At 41.9% G+C, this 26538-nt stretch overlaps 1 protein-coding gene across 1 annotated transcript; it reads left to right on the top strand.

Moving 5' to 3' along the window:
- On the top strand, positions 1-26321 carry SERPINB5 (serpin family B member 5). The gene is made up of 7 exons (XM_006122889.5): positions 1-155; positions 5799-5976; positions 13201-13338; positions 17644-17761; positions 19799-19941; positions 21983-22150; positions 24175-26321. Exons 2-7 carry the CDS (start codon positions 5803-5805, stop codon positions 24565-24567), a joined length of 1134 nt encoding a protein of 377 aa, XP_006122951.1. The 5' UTR covers positions 1-155; positions 5799-5802; the 3' UTR covers positions 24568-26321.
- The last annotated feature ends 217 nt before the right edge of the window (positions 26322-26538 follow it).

Here is a 26538-nt window from a genome sequence, read left to right as displayed (position 1 = left end):
ACAAATGAAGATTGGGAAAGTGGGAGTGGCATTACTGGTCAGGTGAGCTAGTTGATTCTTTCTGCTCTGTGTGGTGGCCCCACAAACACTTAGATCTTTCTCCTGTGCCGATTTCATTTTTGTCTCTTCATTTACCAGGACTATTGCCTAGCAAGGTAAGTGCAGATCAGAATTGTTTACTCCCTCTAACTAATATCAAAACTGCAAAACATCAGCATGGGGGATAGAAAGGCAATAAGAAAAAAATAGTATTTTAAATTGCTGCATATATTTCTTTTGTTTCATTCAGTAGAACTTTCCAAAGCCAGTTGCTTTTACTAAGTTACCTTCCTTTCCACTGAAAGGGTGTTTCATAGTGAAAAAGATCAGGCAGCTGTGTCTGTCTAGAATAGTTATGATTAAAAACTTCATATTTTCTATTGTAGAAATTACTTTCTCTGGCTTGAAATAGGCTGACTGTGTATTACATGTTCAGTGCGCCCTTCATGGGCATTCTAGGATTTAGACTATTAGATGTGTTGTAAGAGCCTGTGCTGCAGAAGGAATATTCCTATCATTTTCTATATGGGTGTGTATGTTCTGCTGTGCTTTCAGTATACTATGACGAATCCTGGCTAGGTTGGGCCATGAAGCTGTTAACCTAATAATCGTTTTGATTTTCTACATGCCTATTAGTCTCCTTAATTCATTCCTTATGGCCTAAGCATGGTAAATGTTTTGGTTCAATTTGTCTTCTTTCCCCAAAGTCGATTCTCTTTCATATTCCTGACCCAAGACCTTTTCTTTCTTCCAATAAAATCAATGTAAAACTCTTTGCTTCCACTGAAGTCAACAGAGCAGGCCTGTACTTTGCTCAGTTTAAAAAAATGACAGTTCAGAGGAGATCAAATCTTTCATGTATTGGGGCTTTTACACGTCACTGGATGATCTGCCAATAGAAGAATTTGTCTTATTTTCTTCCTTCTTATTTTAAAAAGACAACACAAAATCCTTCTGGTTCTTTTATACCTTTCCCCCTCAATATAAACTAGTTAAAGGTTGAGGATTGAACTGAGCCCATTTTCCTTTTAAAGGCTGATGTTCTACATGTCAAGCGTGGGCATGGAATGTTGACGCTATTTACTCTGAGAGGTGACCAAGTTTCAATCTTGGAGTGGACAGATTGGTCAGATTGACGGTCCCAGAAATTAAAGTCCAATCATTATTCCTAGGATTGTGTAGATAGCAGGCTGCCCAGTGCTGCACAGAGGGGTGCGCCATACTTCTTGTGGGTTACTGCTGCTTAGAATAGACGGTCCTTCTCCATGGGTAATTTAACTACAACTTAGACTGCCAAAAAGTATGCCTATTTGGTAGTCATTCTAGATTATAATCTTTTCAAAACTGGCCTGAGACAAAAGTCATTTTCCATAGAGCACTTTCACAATATTTGGTTGCTGCTGAACCTGATTCAGCTGGATTCAAAACAAGAGAACCAGTGATTAAGAGCTTCCTATTACAGTACCAGTCCTCTGAACCAGCCAGGTCTCAACATGAATATCAATATTGTCCTGGGGTATGCTACATGTAGGTCTCTGATTAGGTTTGCTTCTTTACTATCTCTGAAGATTTCTGTTGCATTCAGAAGTGAAGTTAAAACTATGTATTGCACCAAAAACTTCTTTCAACCAGGAGTCCTCAAGCTTATTCTTAATCTAAAATTCCCATTTGCTTTTTGTATTTGAAGCTTGTGCTACCACTGTTTTTTAAATCAAATGCAGGATCATAATCGAACTGCACTTAAAAGATGTCACTGTGCCTCGCACAGCTGTGAAAATGCTGATCTATTATTTCCTTAGGGTGGGGAAGGAAGGATGCAGCCAGAGCCTATGCTTCAGTTTTTAAAATCCGAATTCCATTTTTTCTTGGCTCCTTCCTGTGATTAAAGGCTCAAGAGTTGGGTCTCTCTTCAGTTTGCCTCTTTTAGAAATGTATCAGCGTGGTCTTTCGAGGTCTGCCGATGGGATTTTCCTCAGTAGAAGTCCCAAAACTCCTTTCTTTAGCTATTCCTGTTCCCAAAGTTTCAATAGCAGGGAAATGAGGGACATGGCCCAAGGCTCTCCAACCTTAAAAGGACCCTGATATTCCTTTACTGTATATTGAATTCAGTAGCTTTAAAGATTATATATCAAGTCAAAAACCTCTAAATCTCATACTTCTCTGATAGGAGACTCTCATTCACCCCTAACTGACCATGGTTGGTCCATGCCAAGGGATGATTAAAACCAATGATCTGAAGGTTATGGATAGAGTACGATGCTGGTACTGTGTGATGCTGAACAATTTTGTTAAGGAAGATAATACAGACTTTGAACAGTTACCTAAAGCTTGTCCTCACTTTGAGGTCTTTACCTCTTTTCTTTTGCCTTCTTTTTGACTCAGATGGACTCTTTTCTTCTGGTACCATTTTTCCCCTCCCTCACTTATTCATCCACGGTGATTCCTTCCCTGTGAATACAAAGGATTGATAGATGTATTGTTACATTTGGGACACAGGGTAATCATTCTTCCCTATTTTCTCTAATATCTGTGTGGATCTAAGCCTAGTAACGCAAACTACGCCTTATTTACATTTCTATTTGGGTTTAATGTTTATTAAAAATCAATGTTTTTAAAACTTTCTTCCTCAAAGACACCCTGTGATACTTTTATATAGTGGGAGGAAATCAATTCATTGCTAATATTCACGGACACTGAGAAAATCTTGCAAGAGTGCAGTATACGTTAGGTGCGTTTTTAAACAGGGAGTTTGTATGATGTCATTTGGTTGATTCATATTATTAAATTGTGCAATATATTTCAATGATCTTGGAATGTAGCATCTTTTAGACTAAAGGTATTTCCAAATGCTTCACAAAAGCAAAACTAGAATTACATATAGAAATTAATTAAAAACAATTCAAAGCTATTTATCTTATAAAAGGTTCTCTGTAATAAAACAAACTTGACTATTAAGATGACAAGATAATTCTAGTGTACAGGGACATAATAATATGTGCACATATGTATTCCCATACAAATTTATGAATACTCTTGTTTATTTTAGAAGTCTCTGCTAAATAGTAAAGGCCACATTTCCAAAGGGTGCTGTATGCAGCATTTTTCAGCGTATGTACATGCATGCACACTACACATATATAGGTTAGGCAAACAAATGTTAGAATTTACATAATCAAAAATCTTTGCACTTACCAGTGAATATAAATTCTTTCACAGTATGTTAAAAGGTCCATCTAGCCCAGTATCCTGTCTTCTGACAGTGACCAGTGGCAGGTGCCCCAGAGGGAATGAACAGAACTTATGGCACAGTCCAAGCACCAGGCAATACTGAACAGATACCTCATTACAGACAGAACCACATCACTAGAATCACATATCCATACTCTGCTCTTTATATCAACTAATAACTTTTCAGGTTATGATAACAGAGATGTAAAATAGCTTAGTAAATGTTTGAGAATGCAAAAAAATATTAAGTAGCTAGTCAAGTAAAAGGCCCATCTATAAGGGAAGTGACTAGACAGTGAAGATTCACTGAAATTTTGAGAAAACTTAAAGGTTCTTATAAAAGGATCTTTGAGTATCTGTCGTGTCAAGGGGTAAAAATTCTGGCTGTGGATCCTCAGGATCTGAACCTAGAAGTTAATTTGGAGGCAAATATAAAAATCTGTGAGATTGTAACAGCCCTACCTAACAAATGCTTGTTGTAATTTTGCTATAGACAGGCCAAATTTGGAAAAACCTCTTCTGAAAAACCTTTTTCTGATAAAGCCCCATAGTGTAGCTATAGCCTCTCTCTCCCCAGCCATGACAAAACACTGTCCTGCGTCACCCAAAGTTGGGGCTGAGGAGTAGCTATACACTTGGCTATTGTGTATTTGAGTATTTGTTGGGAGGCTTCTTATCTAAGCTTTTGCAGCCCGATTCCTTTAACCTTTGCTTCAGATCTAACTCTGCAGCAAGTGACCCATCACAAACAACTTCAGAGAGACATGCACCATATTCACAGAAAACAATACAGATATTTCCTAGTTCATTCCAAGCACATAGCCAAGAGCCATTTGCGAAGGTCTCATGGTACAATCCTAATCCTATAGAAGTCAATGGCAAGACTCCCATTGCCATTAATATTTTAGATATTTTTCTCTATCTCCTGTGTAACATCACAGAAAAACTGTGGCGCAGTTAAGGTGAGTTTTTTCTCATTCCCATCTTCTAGACATCATTGCATCAGGGACTGATCAGGCCCAGATTAATTAAACCATGAGTCATATTTGTCTATAAATCCAGATGTACACTTAAGTCCTGCTATTCAAATGTGCCTCATTGACTACAGTAGAGCTGAGGCACACCTTCTTTCACAAGGGCTGAATTTGGCTCATATCTGTTCCGAATAACTTGACAGTCTACAAGATCAAAATGTTCCCAGACACTTTCATAGCAAGAACCACATTTTTAGACAAAGATTGTTTGAAGGATGCCTCCCTTACTCTTCCTGATTTCACAGATTACCTAAACACCCCTGTGGCAATGACAGTAATTTTTTACACAGAAAAATCTTAGGAAAGCAACTGCAATGTAAACATTTGGAAATGATAAGTCAGCATCATAGCTGGGATTTGCATAGTATCAGTATCCAACTTCAATTGATTTTTCATGCAATTTAGTCTCAAAAGGATACAACAAGGCACTTAACCCATTCAGGCTTCTTAGAAAATCCTGACCAGCCTGACTTCAATGAGCACTAGTGATGGGGCCACCAGTACCAGTCTGAGACCGGGAACTTCTGCATTAGAAGATGGAGGTGTGCAAACGTTTATCATGGGCTTTGATGGAACAGTTCATTGTGAACCAAGAGACATGAAGTTCAATGAAACAAATAAAGGGGTATCTCAGTGTTGAGGTGTAGGAGAGATACTTTTAAAATATCTGTGTTTTAATTATACACATCAAAAATAAAGCAAATAAAAATTTAGCCTCAACATGCACTGTTCTATCTTGATCTGACCAAACTTCCCCCTCTTGTTGCTGGCAAAGATGCTGCTGATTTTACAATCAATCAGTGTTGCTACCCAGAAATCTTTACACCATGAGTGCGTGATAGTTAATATAAAATGGCCATGAAGCAGAGCAGACCAAAGGTCCATCTAGCCCAGTATCCTGTATTCTGACAGTGACCAGTGACAGGCGCCCCAGAGGGAATGAATAGAACAGATAATTATCAAGTGATCCATCCCTTGTTGCCCATTCCCTGCTTCTGGAGAATAGAGACTAAGGTGGGGGTGGGCAGAATACCACCCGCAGTCCAAATCCAGCCTGCCAAGCTGTTGGATCTGACCCATGGCCTGCCCTGCCCTAGTAGCCCGCTGAACTGAGTGGCCTGCAGAGCATGGAGGGCAGGGAGTCTGGCTGAGAAACCTGCTGGGCTGCTGGCCAGGAGTTGCACAGGTAAGCATCTCCTGGCCACAGCCCATCTTTGGCACACCATCCCCTTCTCCCCTCTAACCTTTCCCCCCCTCCTACACTTCTACCCTCTCCCAGACCCTGTTCCTCAATCCTCTGTACGCCCTCCTGCACCCTTACCCCATGTAATCCAAACTCCCTGCTCTGGTATTCAGGAGTACTAGTGTGGGGACAGATTGGGGCAACGCTGAAGAATAATGAGGGAGCAATCTTGGCCTTTACAACATTCTCTGGCAGGGCATTCCACAGGTTGACTGGGAATTTTTTAGTTACCTTGGTCTTATCTTTTGTTTCAGGAAAATGGCTATAGATGCTCTGCGTTTAGCAAACACTGCTTTTGCAGTTGATATATTCAAAAAATTGTGTGAGAAGGACAAAACAGCCAATATTGTTTTTGCACCATTGTGTACTTCAACGTCTCTGGCTTTGGCATATAAAGCTACCAAAGGTGACACCGCTACCCAAATGACAAAGGTAAGCCTCTCGCTTCACTTAAAGGTGTAAAATTATGCATCTGTCCATTATGAACTATTCATTTACTTATTCTTTTTAAGGCTGAATTCCCCTGCTAGGTAATAGTATGCAGTAAAAGCTCTTCCATCATGTGAATGTGTGGGAAAGCTGGTAGCAGAATTGCATGAAACCTTGCATTTCTTTCAGAGCAGGATTTACTCCTGGAGAATTCTGGGCCCAAAATTAAAAGTTCTGCAGAATGCTGCATATTTTATTTGTGAAAATAATATCATATAGTCATGTTATTTCAATTATTTTGTCAATTTATTTCAAAATACCCGTCAGCAGGTATGTTTGTAACAATACAGACACTAAGAAAGATACAGGAAATGTTTTTTGACAAATAGATTTCTTACTAGGCATATTAATACAGAACTTTGAGTACATAGGAATGGCCATGCTCAGTCAGACCATAGGTCCCTCCAGCCCAGTATCCTGTCTGCCAACAAGTGACCAATGCCAGGTGCCCCAGAGGGAATGAACAGAAGAGGCAATCATGAAGTGATCCATCCCCTGCAGGCAATTCCCAGCCCTGACAAACAGAGACTAGGGACACCATCCCTGCCCATCTTGGCTAATAGCCATTGATGAACCTAACCTCTATGAATTTATCTAGTTCTTTTTTGAACCCTGTTAAAATTTTGGCCTTTATTTAATTCATTTAAACTATAATGGAAAACTGTCTTTCCCATACCACTCCGAAGCAATGCAAAGGCTTGGGAGAGTCAAGAAAAATGGAGGAGATGAGAGAGAGAGAGAGAGAGAGAGAGAAGTAATTGCTGGGAATAAGCCTGGGTGAGAACATGGAATGTTGTTGGGTGTGGGTGGGAGAAGTATGGAACAGGCTTTTTGGGGATTGTGCAAGGACTGTTAGGAAGCTTCCCCCACGCAGACCCTTGCCTTTCCCATTCAGTCAGGTACATCATCCACCAGCCCCATGTATCCCTGCACCTTCCAGCCTCATGTGTCCATGCACCTCCAACTCAGACAACCCTCCTCTCCCATCACTATGTACCACTACATTTCTTTTCCCCTGCACCTCCTCCCCCTATTTTGCCCTGCATCCCCACTCAGGCACCCCATCCCCATGTGGCTCTCCTGTCCTCATGTGTCCCTGCACCACCACTCTGCCACGCCCCTCTCCATGTGTCCCCTTCCTCCTGTTCCCATTTGGTCCTGCACTCTCACTCTTATTCAGTGTTGCCCCAATGTGTCCCCACACTAGCACTCCTGAATACCAGTTTATGACCCCCCAAACAGCCTCATGAATCCTATGCTGCCAACCTCCCATATCCCCTGTCTCCTGACCTAGCTCCATGGGTAGGATGTTGTGAGCAAGGCAATCTGTTTCTTTTATCTGCAGCTGAGGCTGCTGCTGCCCTGCAGCAGCTGCTCCCTGTTCTGGTGCCACAGTGGCCCCTGGTGGCAGAAGGAGTAATTGCAGCGCCTTTCTGGCAGAAACATAAGACAGGACTACGCAGCACTTTAAAGACTAGCAAGATGGTTTATTAGGTGATGAGCTTTCGTGGGCCAGACCCACTTCCTCAGATCAATTTGTGGAAGAAAATTGGCATAAATTAATCTGAGGAAGTGGGTTTGGCCCACGAAAGCTCATCACCTAATAAATCATCTTGCTAGTCTTTAAAGTGCTGCGTAGTCCTGTATTTTGTTTCAGATAGAACAGACTAACACGGCTGCATCTCTATCACTTTTCTGGCAGAAAGTATTTTCTGTGGAAATAATCCACAGAAAATACATTGGTACATGAATTTTCCACATTCACGGTGGCACAGAGTTTCCCCAGGAGTACCAGGATTAATTTAGTGCACAACTGAGACCACTGAACTTTTTGGAGAATGGCTTTTTTTTTCACAGATCAATTCAGCATGACTGGCGGGGTGACACATAGGAGGCACGAGGGAGCATGTGCCCCATCCAACACCATGGGCAGGAGAGGCAAAAGACTGGCCAGTAGCTGGTGGGGCTGGAGTCCCTGGGTTTCTGGGGGAGGGGGGAATGTGGCACCTTTAGCAGCAATCTCCTCCCCCCTCACTCACCATTATTATGTAACTAGCAGGGCTGGGGCCCAGGACAACAGAAGGGTTCCTGCTCATCCACACTCACTGGAAGGGGTGGGGGAAGTGGAGTAATGTGGCCCCAGTTTGCTCTGCTCCCCTAGCTTGTTGCTTGGGGAAGGCATGGAACTGCCCCCATACTCCCTGGTGGGAAGTGGAACAAAGCGGTTAGAGGAACAGAGCAAGCTGGGGCCACATTGCTCTGTTTCCTCCACTGCTGCTGGTGAGCGTGGAGAGGCCTGACCCCTGTTGCCAGTGCTGAACAGTTCCATAGGCAATGAAAGCCACCCTCTCTTCAGAAAGTAGTCATGAGAGACTTAATGCACTAGAACAAGGCATCACCTAAACCATGCCCTTTTCCCTCCCTGAACTTTAGCATTAATGTAATGTACAACAATGCAATGGAGTAGAATTTTGTAACATGAAGTTAAGGCTATACATGATGATTTTGCATCATGATATGGAGTGGCAATGACATTACACATAGTTGCCATGTCACTATGTGAGTGGAAATACTTAAAGTTATTTTTTACCCTACACAGGATTGCCATGGTTGTGTAATTATGTAAAGATGAACAGAGCAGCAAACGGAGTACTGATTTTATGGCCAATGGGGGCTGATGAGCTCCCACCATGGACCACCTGGGAGGTGGCCATGAACCACTAGTGGTCCACAGACCACACTTGGAGAACCACTGCCATAAATCAACGTGCCCTACAGAACTCATAGTGGTGTCTAACCTGTGTGCTACTATATGGCAAGCTAATTTACCTAGATTCATACCCTTCCTTGCTAGGTGAGAGAGGATCTCATAGACAAGCCCTGATACAACTCTGGAAGTATAGTTGATGTGCAAAGTGCTGAAAAGTCTTACCCTGCTGTACATCTAACAAAGACAAGTTTTTGTCTTGGCCAAGCCTCACCCATTATCTCCTCTTGAAAAGCCTCCTACCTTGTTTAATCTTGGGAAATATATCTGTATGGAAATTAGAGCATATATGAAGCAGTTACTAAAGCTGCAGATGCTTTAGATATCCAATAGGTGGAGACTTTCCAGCAGTTTGTACATCTGGAAAGAAGATGATGGAGACAAAGGGTGCGTCCGCACTGCACCTGTAGCTCAAAATAAGCTATGCAATTTGACCTATGCAAATTGTGCACCTTATTTCGAGTGTGTTTTGAAATAGCTTATTTCAAAATTATAGAGTGCTATTCCAAAACATCCCTTAATCCTTGTGGAATGAGGTTTACAGGGACGTCCAAACAGTGAGGCTGTTATTTTGAAAGCTATTTCAAAATAATGGGCTTGTTTAAAAGATGTGGAATAGTCCAGTATCCCGAAACAGTGCCGTAGTGCTGTTGTCTAGACCCCCGAGATTTTCTTTTTCTCAGCAGGGGTTATACTTCCATTTGGTATTTATACAGCATCACTATAAATGTAATGCCCTATATATTAGGCAGTCAAATTTCAGGAATCATCCTGAACATTTTATTAATCATTTTGTGTGCTGTCCTATACCTGCTGGGCACTTAAATGTTACACTTGCAGGGGGATAAATAAGGAGCCAGGAGGACATAGTATACAGGCAGTCCCCGGGTTAGGTCAATTCGACTTAAGTCGGACCCCTAGTTACGAACGGGGGGGGGACGCAGCTAGTGTGGGGTGCCTCCCCCACTGTCGCCGCCTCCCGCAGAGCGGGGGGCGCTTCCCTCCAGCAGACCAGGGAGACACGGAGCTAGAGACCCTCCCCCAGCAGACCAGGGAGACACGGAGCTAGCGCCCCCCCCCCCAGCAGACCAGGGAGATGCGGAGCGGCTTTTCTCACTGCGGAGGACGCGGGCGGCGGGACCGCGGCGTGTCTTGGCGGTCCCGCCGCCCGCGTCCTCTGTGGCAAGAAAAACCGCTCCTCATCTCCCTGGTCTGCTGGGTGGGGGGATGCAGCTAGTGCGCCCCCCTCCCCAGCAGACCAGGCTTTTCTCGCCGCTGGTCAGTTTCAGCAGTGGCTGAATCAGGACGCCTGGGACAGAGTAGCTGGGGTGCTGGCGGGTTGGTCCCCGCAGCACTGAGGTGCGGTGCTGCGGGGACCTACCCGGCAGTGCTCCAGCTGCTCTGTCCCAGGTGTCCAGATTCAGCTGCTATTGAAACTGATCAGCGGCTGATTCCAGGAAGCCTGGGGCAGAGCAGCTCTGCCTCTGGCTTCCTGTAGTCAGCTGCTGGTCAGTTTCAGCAGTGGCTGACTTGGGAACACCTGGGGCAGAGCAGCTGGGGTGCTGCCTGGTTGGTCCAGTAGCACCGAGGAGCGGCGCTGCGGGACCAACCCAGCAGCACCCCAGCTGCTCTGCCCCAGGCGTCCCCAAGAGCAGCTGGGGTGCTGCCGGGTTGGTCCCGCCACACCAGGGGTCAACGCTACCAGACCAACTCAGCAGCACTCCAGCTGCTCTGTCCCAGGCGTGTCCGATTCAGCCGCTGCTGGTCAGTTTCCAGTTTTAAGGGATCTTTTAAGATGAGGGATAAGGGATCTTTCGGAAAAGGCTTTATTTTCCAAAAGATCCGCGTCTAGACTGGTGCTTTTTTCCAGCAAAGCTCCGAGCCGGGAAAAAGTGGCAGCCATTTTTATGCTAATGAAGCGGGAGAGATTTAAATCTCCGCTTCATTTGCAATTGTGATATGTCTAATTTGCATCCCTTTTACGAGAAAGGGATGCAGTCTAGACACAGCCCCTCTGTATTTTCAGGGGAAGGAATGGTATCAGGGAGGGGCTATTACTGTCTACTATTCCCCGTTCCCCATTTCAGGAACTTGAGATAGACACTGTAACGGCCAGTGGGGTGTGGAGGAGAGGTAGGCAGGGCTTTATTTTTTTTAAGCAGTATGGCACATGTAATGATATCAATGATATCAATCATTTTACATTTAGAAGGCTTTCTTCAAATTCAAACTGCTAGACATTTTCCTTCCACTGTCCAAAAGCAGAAATCAGCATTCACGCTTAAAGGGACAGCAGTATCTTCAATTCTTGGGATTTTATTATGAGTTTCATAATATTTGGGGATTTTGTTAAAACCCCAATTCTTTGGTGCATCTACACTGCACTGTTATTTCAAGATAACCAGTGTTATTTTGAAATAACAATACGAGCGTCTACACAGCCATTCCGTTATTTCAAAATAAATTTGAAATAATGGACAGCATATTCCAAAATCTGTAAACCTCATTCTACGAGGAATAACACCTATTCTAAAATGGCTATTTCAAAATAAGGTGTCTGTAGATGCTCCACTTCTTCTATTTTGAAATAGCCCCTCACCAGGGCCATTCTAAGTTATTCCTTCCCAGTGCCTCCTGGGGCTCTAAAGTGAGATAGTGCGCCTACATTAGGGAAACCTGCCTCAGACTAAATTTGAGGCTTCCCTGTAGTGTAGACATGCTATTTTAAAATTAGCTGTTTTGGAATAACTATTCTGGAATAGCTTATTTTGAAATAAGCATACAGTGTAGACATACCCTTAGAGGCAGGTGATTATGTAAAAAACCCCTCTGCTTGCATGAAAAGGAATGTTTCTGGACCTCATGGTTGCAGGAAAAAAAAAAGCATAAAAATGTGACAAATGTGCACCCTAAGGGCTCAGAAACCAGAAGACAATTTAAAAGATTTCAACACTAAAACAAATAATAATTTTTAAGGCACTCTTATGATCTTTTGGAACTTGACTCATGATTTTTAAAAGCTTGGGCTTTTAATTTCTGAGTCAGCTACCCAATCATCAGCTGTATTTTTCACCTCACTGTTGCTGCTGGTGTCTGATTACTCTTTAGGCAATTTTGCTTCCTCATCTCCCTCAGGCTACGTCTACACTGCAGAGTTTTTGCGTAAAAATGGCCGTTTTTGCGCAAAAACTTGTGGAGCATCCACACTACAAGCATGTTTTTGCACAAGAAAAAGTACAGTAGATCATCAGAAGACAGGGCTTTTTGCGCAAGAGTTATTGCTCTTTCTTTGAGGAATAATCCTTTTTGTGCAAGAGCTCTTGCGCAAAAAGACATGTGTGGATGGACAACAGGGGTTTCTTGCTCAAGAGTCCGCTATCAGAAAAAGCACAGGTGCTCTGATGGCCATTCTTTGAATGGCCATCTGAGCTTTCTTGCACAAAAGCGTCCATGGCAGTGTGGATGCTCTCTTGCGCAAAAGCACATGGCAATTTGGATGCGCTCTTGTGCAAGAACTTTTTGCACAAGATCTCTTCCACAAAAAGTTCTTGTGCAAGAAGCCTGCAGTGTAGATGTAGCCTCAACCTCCAAAGAGTTTCTATAACATGTTGTTTAAAAACTACTGTGTCCTGTACACTAATTCTTAGGGAGATGTAAATGCAAAAGGTATTTGAACTACTGAAACCGTATTGTTTCAAGGTCAATGGGTAAAAATAATGTTGCTAAAGTAAAAAAATAGTAACATTTCCTTACTCTCAAAGTTATAATTCAATAATGATCTGTAATTTGCTTCAAATGTTTAAAAAGATTCAGTTGTCCTGATCCTAAGATTGACATTTCCTCAGTCCTAAAAGAGATTAATCAATTTTTTTTGGGGGGGGGGGAGAAATTGGAATTTGTGGATACAGTGAGAGTCCAATGCTGAGGGTGATTAGCATCACTTGCATGAGTAGTCCTATTGATTTCAGTGGAACTACTTCCACAAATAAAGTTGCAGTACCAGGATCTGAGATTTCTGTGAGATTTGCAAACAGGGCTTATAAGCAGAGAAGAAAACTTTGTTGCCATTGTAAATATAAGGAGCAATATCAGTGGCCACAGACTAGTATTATTTTTTACTGAACAGGAAGGGGTTTTAAGGCCAAGAAAGACAGCTAATATCTTAATATGACGAGGAGTCCTGTGGCACCTTATAGACTAACTGAAGTGTAGGAGCATAAGCTTTCGTGGGCAAAGACCCACTTCGTCAGATGCATGTAGTGGGTCTTTGCCCACGAAAGCTTATGCTCCTACACTTCAGTTAGTCTATAAGGTGCCACAGTACTCCTCGTCGCTTTTGCAGATTCAGACTAACACGGCTACCCCTCTGATACTTAATATCTTAATATGTTCATTAACAGACACTCCATTTAGAAGACGTCAAAGATGTTTCATTTGGGTTCCAGACAGTAACGTCTGATGTTTCAAAACTCAACTCTTTCTTTTCACTGAAAATGGTCAGACGGCTCTATGTAGAAAAGTCTCTTAACCCTATCAAGGTAAGTAGTTAAGTTATACACTATGTAGGTTTCTTGGCCAAGGTATTACTGGCCAAGCAGATCTTATGGTTATCATATATATAGTAGGCCAGTGTCTGAGAGTCTGTAACGCCGAAATGCTGGCTGTTCCCTCTGGGGGGTGCTGTTGCCTGAAATGCTGGCTGTTTCCTCTGGACGGCCCATGCTGCATGCGGTGTGACAGCAGCTCCAGGCCCCGGCCCCTGGCTGTGAACATCACCGCCCCGCCCCCCTTTCGCCTCCCGCCGTGGCACTGGGCTGACTTTTGTGCTGCTCAGCCAGGCCGCTGCGTGGGACCAAGCAGCGCAAGCGACCGTTTGGGCTCAGCGCCTCCCTTGAAGTATGGGGAGTGCGTAGCCCAAACGGCCATTTGGGCTCCGCGGTCCCCCAAGTGAGAGGCAGGAGGGGGAGGAGAAGTGAAAGAGACAGAGAGAGAGCCAGGAGGCGGAGGAGAGCTGAGAGAGAGAGGGGGGAAGGCAGTAGGAGGAGGACAGAGAGAGACGGAGCGAGAGACCGGAGGCTCAGGGAGAAGACCGACGTGGAGGAGATACCTAAAAAACCTGTCTTATTACGGGCTAATTGGCTAGTTCTGATAAAATAGACTATGTCTGGCTATTACTGTGTTGGTCTCAGAATTAAAATGTCTTTTTCCACTTAATCTGTATTTCTCTCTAAATGATTTTTAATCAAACCAACTTATCAAAATGCTTAGTCTACCGTTGACATTATACAAGTTATTAATAATAAAAATTTCTCCCTATCCATGCTATTGTAGTAACTGTAGAAAGTAAACCCTTTAATTAAAATTGATTTAATGGTAATTTACTAATTTCAAGCTGGCTATACATTAGCATAGAGTGTTGAAATTTAAAAATAAGTTACAAAGTGCTTAAAAATTACAAAATGCCAGAATTAAAGTTGCTTGTGTTATCTTCACTCTGCATCCTTGTACACATGCATTTCAATAATCTTTAAATATATGATCACATCAATTTTTCCCCCTCTCTGAGTCTCCCTTTCCCATCTTATATGATAAATTACTTTTCTGTGCCTAGAAGATTCTGTACAATTTAGCAACACACTGTTCACCAGTTTTAAAACATTACTGCTTAAATGCGTTTTACCTGGGAAACTGTAATCACCTAAAGATAGCCAAAAATCTATTTCTCTGTTTCCCCAGGCAGAACATTTAACAGAACTCTGCATAGTGTCAGTTTCACTGTTTTTCATAGAGTCAGTTTCTCCTATTTGTTATGGGCCATTTCCCTAATAGGAAAATGTTATTGTAAAACCAGAATAATTAGAATGGGGAGACAGGGGTAATCTTGAACCCAAAACTATTTTTTACTCACATCTGGAAACTGACTTGATATCAAGCTAGTGTCACTTTAAATTATGGAAAAACAAGGCCAAAGAAAAAAATTGTCTTCTCCCCCTCAAAATTACTCCATAGCTTTCCCCAATTACAATTTCTTTTTCCTAACATGAGGCTTGAAATTTTTAAGTACATAATTTTAATTGAAAGTATTGAGTGGTTACTGGAAGCTAAGTAAAAGTCTCTTGTGATATATACTCTAGAGGGTATATTAGACTTTGTCAAATCTGTATCACCTGATGATTTCTATAAAAGATCAAGAGACAAAGTGTTATGATCTTTGATAGACATGTATTATAGGAATTACAATATTGTAAAACAATAAATAAAATGGCCTGTAAGCTGTGTGCTATATTAGTGTTATTGGATCTGCTCCTCTATTGTTTAGTAGCAATATTTATTATTAGATGGAAATAATGTTTTAAATAAGTAAGACCATCAAATTAAGTAATGTTCAAGGTAGAATGTTAAATTTCCATAATAAAAATAGTTAAAAAACAAAAAAAGACAATGGAAAAGTTAAGCTTCTAACAGCAGCATTAACATTTCTGCACGGCACGTCCTGTGTCATTTTATGTCAAGTCGTTTATGATGAGCTGCTACATATTAAGATACAGATATTTATCCTGACAATCAGTTCTGAATTACCACATGCAACAGAGGTACATCAACATTATAGCTGATGCCTTAACTGAGGCATTTCTGCAATTAACTTTGCTTTAATAGGGTTTATTTGCATTTCATGGGCCAGTTTTTTTTTAAAAGGAAAATAAGGTAGCACAAGCTCTTAAAATAACCTATATGATTAAGATGGTTAAGAACCTTTTCTGCTAACTTAAACATTTATGTCAGGATAAGAATATTGTCCAGCTTCTTTACAGCTGAATAAATATTTAAACTAATTGAACTCATTACAGAAAAAAGGCTTCAAGTCACAATCGGCATTGATGTTGCTGGGTTAAGGATTTATGTCACCCCAAGTTATTCCAGATCTTAAACAAATGAGCCCAAAGTTTAAAAAAAAAAAAAAAAAGAAAAGGAGCATGTAAGTGTGTCCCAAAATTACATACACAGGCAATGACTACATGTGCCAGGTTTTGAAGTCCAGTTTTTTTTTCATTTGGGCATGTGTGGGAAAAATGAGACAATTAAGATTAAAGAAAAGGAAAGTGATTGTTTGCATTTCAACTTATAAAACTCAAAAATGGCTGAAGAGATTTCATTCAAACTTAAAAAAAATATCTCCTTTGGACAGAGTCCAAGCATGGGAATTTTCAGCCTAAAAGTATTTTTCCCCCAGAAAACAAATATCTGTGAAAACAAAACTATAATGTAAACTGTTTTACAAACTGATTTTAGTGGACACCTAATAACATCCATTATGCTCTTCAAATGTATTCTCAGGATACCGAGGATGTAGGTTATGTGAAGAGTCTGCTTTTATCAATCATTTTCTATAGCAGGACCCTGAGGGTACGTCTATACAGCAGCGTTATTTCAGAATAACATCCGTTATTCTGCTAGTAACAGCTAATAACACAGCTAGTCTGTTATTTGAAATAATCATATATATAGTAGCCCAGTGTCTGAGACTCTGTAACGCTGAAATGCTGGCTGTTCCCTCTGGGCAGCGCTGTTGCCTGAAATGCTGGCTGTTCCCTCTGGGCGGCCCGTGCTGCATGTGGAGTGCAGGGCCCAAATGGCTGTTTGCGCCGCTTGCTCCCCCGTGGTGGCCCGACTGAGCGGCGCAGAAGTCAGCTGAGTGCCACAGCGAAAGGGGAAGGGGGGAGGGGCGGTGATGTACATGCCCAGGGGGTGGGGCCTGGCCATGTTCGTCACCGCCTTGCCCACCTTCGCTTCCTGCCGTAGCGGTCGGCTGAATTCTGCGCTGCTCAGCCGGGCTGCCACGCGGAAGCCCAAACAGCTGCTTGCTGTCCTGTGGCAGCCTGGCTGAGTGGCACAGAAGTCAGCTGAGTGCCATGGCGGGAGGCGAAGGGGGACGGGGCGGTGACGTGCGGCGTGACAGCGGCTCCGGGCCCCGCCCCCTGGCCGTGAACGTCACTGCTCCCCTTCACTTCCCGCTGCGGTGCTCGGCTGACTTCTGTACCGCTCAGCCAGGCCGCCGCATGGCAGCAAGTGGTGCAAGTGACCGTTTGGACTCCGTGGTCCCCCAAGTGAGAGGCAGGAGGGGGAGGAGAAGAGAAGGAGAGAGAGGCAGGAGGTGGAGGAGAGCTGAGGGGGGGGAGGTAGGAGGAGGAGAAGAGAGACAGAGAGCGAGAGAGAGAGAGACAGAGACGGAGCGAGAGACCGGAGGCTCGGGAGAGAAAACCGACGTGGAGGAAAGACCTGAAAATCCCATCTTATGACGGGCTAATTGGCTAGTTTTGAAATAATGGGCAACTTATTTGCAAACCTCATTTCACGAGGAATAAGGCCTCTTCTGAAATAGCTGTGGATGCTCCACTGCTGCTATTTTGAAATAGCATTTCCCCAGGCCATTCAAAGTAATTACTCCCCAGTGCTTCTTGGGGCTCTACATTGAGACAGTGCATCCACATTAGGGTAGCCTGCCTCGGACTAATTTCCAGGCTTCCCTGTAGTGTACATGGACTATTTTGAAATAAGCTATTTCAGAATATTTCTTCCAGAATAGCTTTTTCGGAAATAATCGTGCAGTATAGCAGGACCCTGAACGTGGTGTCATTTTTATTACCTCAGATTGCAGTTCAATGGGCACTTTTTAAAGGCTTTAGGCCAATTTATTCCCTTATGTAATACAACTAAGTCTTGACTTCTGTTGAATCTCTGAATCATGACACTCACAGGATCTCTCGGTGTCAAGTGAACCTAATATGAAAAGAATATAAAATCAGATAGCACCAAGCATCTATTCAGCTCTTTGTGTCTTTCAGGAGTTTATCAGTGCCACCAAGAGACCCTTTCCATCTCAATTGGAAATTGTAGACTTCAAAGAAAAAACTGAGGAAACCAAGCAGCAGATCAACCAATCTGTTTCAGAGCTAACTGATGGTAAGTGAAGTTTAATCCATGAGATCCTACTTAACATCTCTGAAGAAAAACAAGAATTCTGTTCCCTTGTGACATGTTTATTAACATTTTCAGATATAAAATGTATAATGAAAGAGAAAGGAGCATACTTTTTTAGTGTGATCATTAACATTAATTATATTAATTATATTCAGACATAGTTCAGTTTTTCTACTGCATGTTTTTCCCAGACTAGATTATCCTGGTAAGAAACTACACAGCAATTCTGTTATTTCAAAATAAATTCAAAATAACGGATGGCTTATTCTGACTTCTATATATCTCATTCCATGAGGAATAACGCCTATTCCAAAATAGCTATTTTGAAATAGTCAGAGGTAAACAGGATTAAGTTTAATAAAGAGAAATGCAAAGTGCTCCACTTAGGAAGGAACAATCAGTTCCATACCTACAAGATGGGAAGCGACTGTCTAGGAAGGAGCATGGTGGAAAGGACCACAAGTTGAATATGAGTGGACCACAAGTTGAATATGAGTCAACAGTGTGATGCTGTTGCAAAAAAAGCAAATATGATTCTAGGTTGTATCAACAGGTGTGTTGTAAGCAAAACTCGTGAAGTCATTCTGCCGCTGTACTCTGCACTAGTTAGGCCTCAGCTGGAGTACTGTGTCCAGTTCTGGGTACCACATTTCAAGAAAGATGTGGAGTAATTAGAAAGGGTACAGAGAAGAGCGACAAGAATGATTAAAGGTCTAGAGAACATGACCTATGAAGCCAGGCTTCATGAACTGGGCTTGTTTAGTTTGGAAAAAAGAAGATTAAGGGGGGACATGATAGCAGTTTTCAAATATCTAAAAGGGTGTCACAAGGAGGAAGGAGAAAATTTGTTCCTCTTGGTTTCTGAGGACAGGACAAGGAGTAATGGGCTTAAAGTGCAGCAAGGGAGGTTTAGATTGGACATTAGGAAAAAATTCCTAACTGTCAGGGTGGTCAAATATTGGAATAAATTGCCAAGGGAAGTGGTGGAATCTCCCTCTCTGGAGATATTTAAGAACAGGTTAGATAGACATCTGTCAGGGATGGTGTAGACGGAACTTGGTCCTGCCTTGAGGGTGGGGGGCTGGACTCGATGACCTCTCGAGGTCCCTTCCAGTCCTATGATTCTATGATTCTATGAAATAGCTGCAGCGTGGATGCTCCACTGCTGCTACTTCAAAATAGTTCCTTCCCAGGGGCATTCAAAGAAATTATTCCCTAGTGCTTTAAATCAAGATAGGGTGTCCATATTAGGGAAGCCTGCCTCAGGCTAATTTCGAGGCTTCCCTCTCGTGTAGATGTGCTATTTTGAAATAAGCTATTTTGGATGATTTCTTCCAGAATAGTTTATTCTGAAATCAGTGTACAGTGTAGACGTACCATAAGGGTCCAAGGAGCAGCATATGGAGAATACTTTAGGGGACAACATTCCTAGTTTTTGCCAGCCCTCTGCAGAGTTTGATAGCACTTGCTACTTGGTAATACAAAGCTTAATAGCTCTGTGTATTTATTGAGCACACTCAGGATCTCTGAGTCACTAATGCACCTGATGTTAGGACTATGAAATTAGATGTACGTGGTTCAGGATTACATCTTTCCAGGAGTGGCACAGATGGGATTGTGCAGGTATTTTGTAGTGCCTCTGATGATAGGACAAGAAGCAATGGCTTAAAATGGATCAAAGGAGGTTTAGTTTGGACATTAGAAAAATGACCAACTGTCGGGGTGGTTAATCACTGGAATAAATTGCCTAGGGAGGTTGTGGAATCTCCATCATTGGAGATTTTAAAGAACAGGTTAGACAAGCATCTGTCAGAGATGGTCCTGCCATATGTGAAGGGGACTGGACTAGATGACCTCTCAAGGATCCTTCCAGTCATATGATTCTACAGCTCTCTCTCGAATTAAATTTTCTCATATGTGAGTATAGTGTCTAGCCAACCTCAGTATTAAACAATTGTTCAGACAACAATATTGCTGTTTTCTATTAATGACATCCTTTTTTAAAACACATGTGCACAGGAAAATTTGAGAACATTTTGACTGAGGGGAGTATAGATGACCAAACTAAGATCCTCCTGGTTAATGCGACTTGTTTTGTAACCAACTGGATGAAGAAGTTCCCAGAGGCACAAATCCAAGAATGTCCCTTTAAAATTAACAAGGTATGTTTGGAAATGCATTTAAAGCATCCTGTCTCAAAGTAAGTAAAAGTTTGGAAGAAATAAATCCAGCACAAAGAGCTAGAAATCTTCAGTATTACTAAACTGTAATTTAGCTCATGACTCACAATTATTCTTTGACCAGGGTGCCTTAAACCAGATAACATTTTAATGTATTGGTGTTTCTGTAATCTGAAGAATTACTAGATATATTTTCCTCTGTGCAATGAAGTTTACTACACTATCATTAGAGTTTGACTGACAGAAAGAGAAAACATTAACCGCCATTATGTGAGGGAGAGAGAAGTATGACAAGCAACTGCACCCCAGAGGTTGGATCCAATACCAGAAACAACACCTAAACCAAAGAGGCAGCCAGCACAGAGCACAGAATAGTGATATTAATCACTTAGAATGCCCCCCCCCAGCTCTGAAGCCTTCAGAGATCCCCCAAGTATCCTGAAGAAGTTTGCATTGCAGAAATCCAAGTCTAGAAGTTATAGAACAGCAGATCATTGTGGTGGGATCTCTGTCAAGAGAATGGTTATAGCCTGTGGGCCATCCAGAGACTAAAGAAAGCACAACACACTTTAAATAATTCCTGCTGATCCAGAGACATCAGACTCCATCATAACCCAGAGACTGTAAACAGCTCTAGCAAAGGCTAGTCACACCTCTCAGAGAGGACGTACTCCCAATTCGTGCCCATCCCTCTAAATGCTTTCCTCTCCCCATCTGAACATTCATTTTATTAGGGTGGGGAGACACTAAGCCAGTTTTCTCAAGGGAGAGTATAGACAACAGTGCCCAGGTTCAGCAAGGAGATGGTGCAAAGTTATCTAGATTTTCATGCTACAACTTTGAGGCACCTATGTGAAGGTCATCTACAAACTTAGAACATTTCAGGCCACAATATTTCATTATGTTATTTCGTGAAATAGTATTTCCTTGACTGTTGTAATGAAGACCATTATTTTCTTGCTGTGTCAAGGATAGGTTTGTTCAGTCCAGCTCAGGATCAGTTAATAGTTTTGTGTTTGACAATAGTCAAAATGTTAATGACAGGAAACAGTTGGCTGGATTGCATGGCTGGACTCCAAAAGTTTATTTCAAACTAGTACTAAAATAGCTTATGGAAAATATAAAGGCTACGTCTACACTGGCCCCTTTTCCGGAAGGGGCATGTAAATTTCAGCAGTCGTCGTAGGGAAATCCGCGGGGGATTTAAATATCCCCCGTGGCATTTAAATAAAAATGTCCGCCGCTTTTTTCCGGCTTTTAAAAAAGCCGGAAAAGAGCGTCTAGACTGGCCCCGATCCTCCGGAAAAAGTGCCCTTTTCCGGAGGCTCTTATTCCTACTTTGAAGTAAGAATAAGAGCCTCCGGAAAAGGGCACTTTTTCCGGAGGATCGGGGCCAGTCTAGATGCTCTTTTCCGGCTTTTTTAAAAGCCGGAAAAAAGCGGCGGACATTTTTATTTAAATGCCGCGGGGGATATTTAAATCCCCCGCGGATTTCCCTACGACGACTAGAGAAATTTACATGCCCCTTCCGGAAGAGGGGCCAGTGTAGACGTAGCCTAAGATTGTATAAAAGAGGCACTCATAACTTTCTTCTTGTAGGAGAATGGTTGTCAATTCTTGGCTACCTGGTGTTGTTTATGTTGTGCCTCAACCATTTCATAATTAAGTGATTTAGGCTGACTGATGTTGCCATGGCCTTTAGATATTAGAAAATGTAATTTACAATGAAACTGTTACCATAAGCCACCCATCTTAGGCAGTCTCCTGTCTTCAGAGACCTCTCCAAAGTGTTTCTCAATGTATGAAGTAGAATCCTGATCCACCATTATTAGAAAGTCATTTCCATTAAGCCATCCATGTTTGTCATTCTGTAATGATGCCAGATAGGTTTCTCTGGATATGAAGACAAATGCCCCAATCCAAAGAAATGATGCAAGGTACAATTCCCATCGAAGCACACTTTCCTATCTTCCATCCCTGTTGTGAAGGAAGAAATACCAAATTTTCCCTGTATGTTTTACAGAGTGAAACAAAACCAGTGCAAATGATGAATGTGGAAGCTACATTGTGCCTGGGCCATATAAAGGAATTAGAAACGGCAATCCTTGAGCTCCCTTGCCTCAACAAGCACATTAGCATGCTTATTCTGCTACCAAAAGAGATTGAAGATGATACCACTGGCTTAGAACAGGTAAGAAAAACAAGGGAAGCATTCCATTCATAATAATTCTGCTAATAAGATATATTTTCTATATTTCTCTCAAGTTACTTAGAAGGGAAAGGGATACTGGCTGCTTAGGAATTAATCTTCTCCTGCTTCTGTGCACCTGATGTCATATTTGTGGAATTGTATTTTCACCTCAGCTAAAGGAAATCAATTGAAGTGATGCATCTAGGACCAGGTGCTTTTGTAGAGCCTACCTGCTGCCTCTTTAGCCATCTAAATGCCTTTACAAATCTGGGCAAGTGATCTAGTTTCCAAGTTAATGTATATGTGGCCTGGTGATCATAGCAAAGGTACGTAGGCTCCTAACTGTCACTGAAATTAAAGTTTGCAGTGTATTTGTAGCTGTGTTGGACCCAGGATATTAGAGAGACAAGGTGGGTGAAACAGTATCTTTTATCAGGCCAACTTCTGTTGGTGAGGGAGACAAGCTTTAGAACTTACTCAGTGTTTTCAAAGCTTATCTCTTCCACCAACAGATATTGGTCCAATAAAAGACGATACCTCCCCCACTTTGTCTTTCTGTTGAAATCAAGGGTAGTTAGGACCTAACTACTTCTCTGGGCCTACTCCCTATAGTCATGGTTGTTGGGTTCTCTTTGCAGCCCTGACACCAACATGTGCAAAGTAAAAAAAGTCACTTCACTTTTGATGCCTCAGTTTACCTCATTTGTCAATGGATCTGACTAATTATATAGCTGTGAGGCGTAACGGAGGCTTTTAACATCTAATTTTGAGCAACGGGTGCCTGACTATCTCTAACAAATTGCTTCTTTTAAACAGTAACTGCACATGAATTACAAGATATTTTTAAAAGCATCTTCTAATCATGAACTACTTTAGTGTCACTTTATAGTAAAGTTATACATGGATGCAGTTTATCTTCATTCACAGTTCAGATGTGAAGGGACAAAGCCCCGCTGGCCTCTGTGCAAGTCAATCCAAGTAAGAATCTTGGATTCTGGCCCTAATTCTGCTGACAGTGCTAACACACTGTGGGTACTGCCATTTATACATTGAAACTGCATTCACATCATGAGACATTCCTTAATTCAAATTGAACATCCTAATGAAATCCCCTGCTCTGCACATCCCTCAGACTTTGGGCCAAATGAAAAGTATGTTTGCAAACCCCAACAAAGCTGATCTAGATCCATATCAGAATTTGGAGTCTTGCATAATTCAAATAGAAGTCATTCCGTTGTTCACAAGCTGGGAACCAGCTGGCCTTGGTTCATGTATGAGCTCTTCCTTTTCACTTGCTGTGTGACCTTGGGCAAATCATTAATCCTGTCCTTGCAATTTTCCTGGGATACTACCTTCATAGGATGGTTGTAATGATAACTCTCATAGTACTTATAATGTGCTAAGACCCAGATTATATTCATTTAATGGAATTACGGGTATATCTACACTACCACCCTAGTTCGAACTAGGGTGGTTAATGTAGTCAATCGAAGTTGCAAATGAAGCCCGGGATTTAAATATCTTGGGCTTCATTTGCATCTTGCCGGGTGCCGCCATTTTTAAATCCCCGGTAGTTCAGACTCCATGCCCGTGGCTACACGTGGCACGGAGTAGGTAGTTCGAATTAGGCTTTCTAATTCGAACTACCATTACACCTCGTTCCACGGGCACGGAGTCCGAACTACCGGGGATTTAAAAATAGTGGCGCCCAGCAAGATGCAAATGAAGCCCGGGATATTTAAATCTCGGGCTTCATTTGCAACTTCGATTGACTACATTAACCACCCTAGTTCGAACTAGGGTGGTAGTGTAGACATACCCTACTATAGTAACTGATACCAGTGAGTTAAAGCAGAGTTATATCAGTGTAACTGAAGGCACCATTTATCCTTAGGCATGATAATTATTAGAGAGCAAGGGCAAGTTTAAATCCCTAATCTTTTGAAGGGAGGAGGCAGCAGGGAGTGTCTTTTTCCTCTTAAAGTGACAATTAATAGTCTCCTTTTCCTTTTTTTTTTTTTCAGCTTGAACAGGCACTCACTCCTGAGACATTAGTACAGTGGACCAATCCCAGTGTGATGGCAAATACCAAAGTGAACCTGTTTCTTCCTAAATTTAAGGTGGAAGGGGATTATGATCTGAAGCCCATTCTGGAAAGCTTAGGGATGACAGATGTCTTCGACGAGAATGTAGCAGACTTCTCTGAAATGACCGAGACTAAGGGCACGGTTTTGTCACAGATCATCCACAGAGTCTCTCTGGAAGTAAATGAAGAAGGTGCTGAATCGTTAGAGGTACCAGGATGTCGGATCCTGCAACACAAAGATGAATTTAAAGCTGACCATCCTTTTATCTTCTTGTTTAAGCACAACAAAACTCGTAGCATTATTTTTTCTGGAAGATTTTGTTCTCCATAAATAGGGCATAGCTACTGAGAAAAGCAGAATCCACTTATTGTGATTAGTATTTCTGTAAAGCTTTGCTTTCTGAATATCACCATTTAAAGGTAATCTAAGCTGTTTATATTGCAAACGGGCAGCTCCATGTACTTTTCACATGCAGCAGTCATATACAGTGATGCTATTTTACTCCTTTTGTTTCACTCATCTAAAATAAGGAATTTACCACAGCACAGGAAATGTTACATGTTTCATCAGGAAATACCCCGTCTCCAGCAACAAATATTTGTTTCTCTGATGCATTTCTTTTTCTAAAAGAAAATGAAATCAAAGTCTATTTTCCTGGAATACAGTGAATTGGAATTTCTGAGGGATCTGGAATTTCCTAATGAAAACTGTCTTAGTTTTCCATAGATTTACCTTCTGCTGAGTCCAGAAGCCTTCCCAAACCTCATTGTGTATTTCCACTTTAAAAAATGTGTTGACATTTGGGATTATAGCTCTGACCCCGTGGTTGATTGCATACCAGCACAGTTGTGTGTGTAAGCAGAAATTTATTGGGTTCAATAAGACTCTACTATGGTAGAGCAGTGTGTCTATGCAGTCCATCATAGACACTGGGCCTCTATCTGTAATATGGAATTAACAATTCTTATTCACCTTCATAAACTGCAATGATATCTAGGGAAGAAATGTGCTAAATAACAAATTAATTGATGATAATATTTTATAGCAGTGACAATGAGCACTCTCAACTGGTGACCTCCATAGAGCTATGTCACTTTACACTAGTGTAGGATCTTGTAGTTGGGAATTTTCCTAACGATGCCTCTTAAATGATGAAACCTAGCAGTCTGTGTAAGTTAACAGAGTGGCATTGGCAGTGGTGAAATGATTAAAAAAAATGAGTGGGTAAATTAATCTAAATTGAACTCCATATTTCTCAAATGAGAAGCTGGTTTATCCTCAACTACACTACTGCAAAGTGACAGTTTCAGCTATAAAGAGCCTATGTTGTGTATATTCTGAAACTGAAAACAGGAAATACTAAATGCACCGAATATTTGCTGTGGAACAGAACTGACAGGTGTCTTAGGCTTGTGTTGCCTATTATTTCTGAAGTAGACAGACAATCCCAGTAGTTAATGGGATGTGTAAAAAGGAAATCTGGAAATTAACATGGGTTAGATTAATATACCGTAAAATCTCAAGTATAATGCGCACCTATGTATAATGCGCATCTGCCTTTTAAAGGTCAGAATTCTTGAATAAACTAAACTCTTATCTATAATGCACACCCCCATTATACTTGAGATTTTAGTATGCATAGGAAAGAAGGGGCTGGCACCTGCCTCGGGGCCCCTTGCCCAGCCGAGCTTGTGCGTGCTGAGCTCGTGCCTGCCAGGAGAGCCTCCCCCACCCAGCTGCCGGCGCACCGAGCTAATGCCTGCCAGCCCTCCCGCCCCCAGCCCAGCCCAGCCCATGCCTTCTCACCCGCCCCCGTCCAGCTCGCGCCTGCCGAGGGTGAGTTTAAAACTTAAAAAAAAATCACCCCGTCTTTGATGCTAAAAAAAGGGGGGGAAAAGTATGCATTATACTCGAGATTTTACGGTATTTAATTCCTGATGAAATGAATGGAAAAATTATTAATGTTTAATCAACAGGGTCTTCATGCTATCTATGACAGCACTCTATATAAATTTAATTCCCCCCTGCATGAGTTCAGTATTGGTTTACCTTATACCATTCAGAATAAAGAATTATCAAAAGAATTGTCATCTGCTTTTAAATTGTGGTTTAAAGGCCAAAAATTTGTTTCTCTTATATTCAGTCCTTTCCTTTAATCCTGTACTATGGATGTTATGGATGGATAGTATTATGCTTTGGAGATCCTTTTAAAAAGAAAATTGTTGTATGGTCATAGCAGCAGCAGGGAAGGTGGTTACTGCATCTCCAGATTGAATGTGTAGGTGTTTTTTTTAAATTGAA

The sequence above is a fragment of the Pelodiscus sinensis genome, chromosome 2 (genome assembly GCF_052426305.1).
Source record: "Pelodiscus sinensis isolate ZL-2025 chromosome 2, ASM5242630v1, whole genome shotgun sequence".
Taxonomy (NCBI): Eukaryota; Metazoa; Chordata; order Testudines; family Trionychidae; genus Pelodiscus; species Pelodiscus sinensis.
Note: the sequence above shows the minus strand (reverse complement) of the source record. Positions and strands in the feature narration are given on the sequence as shown.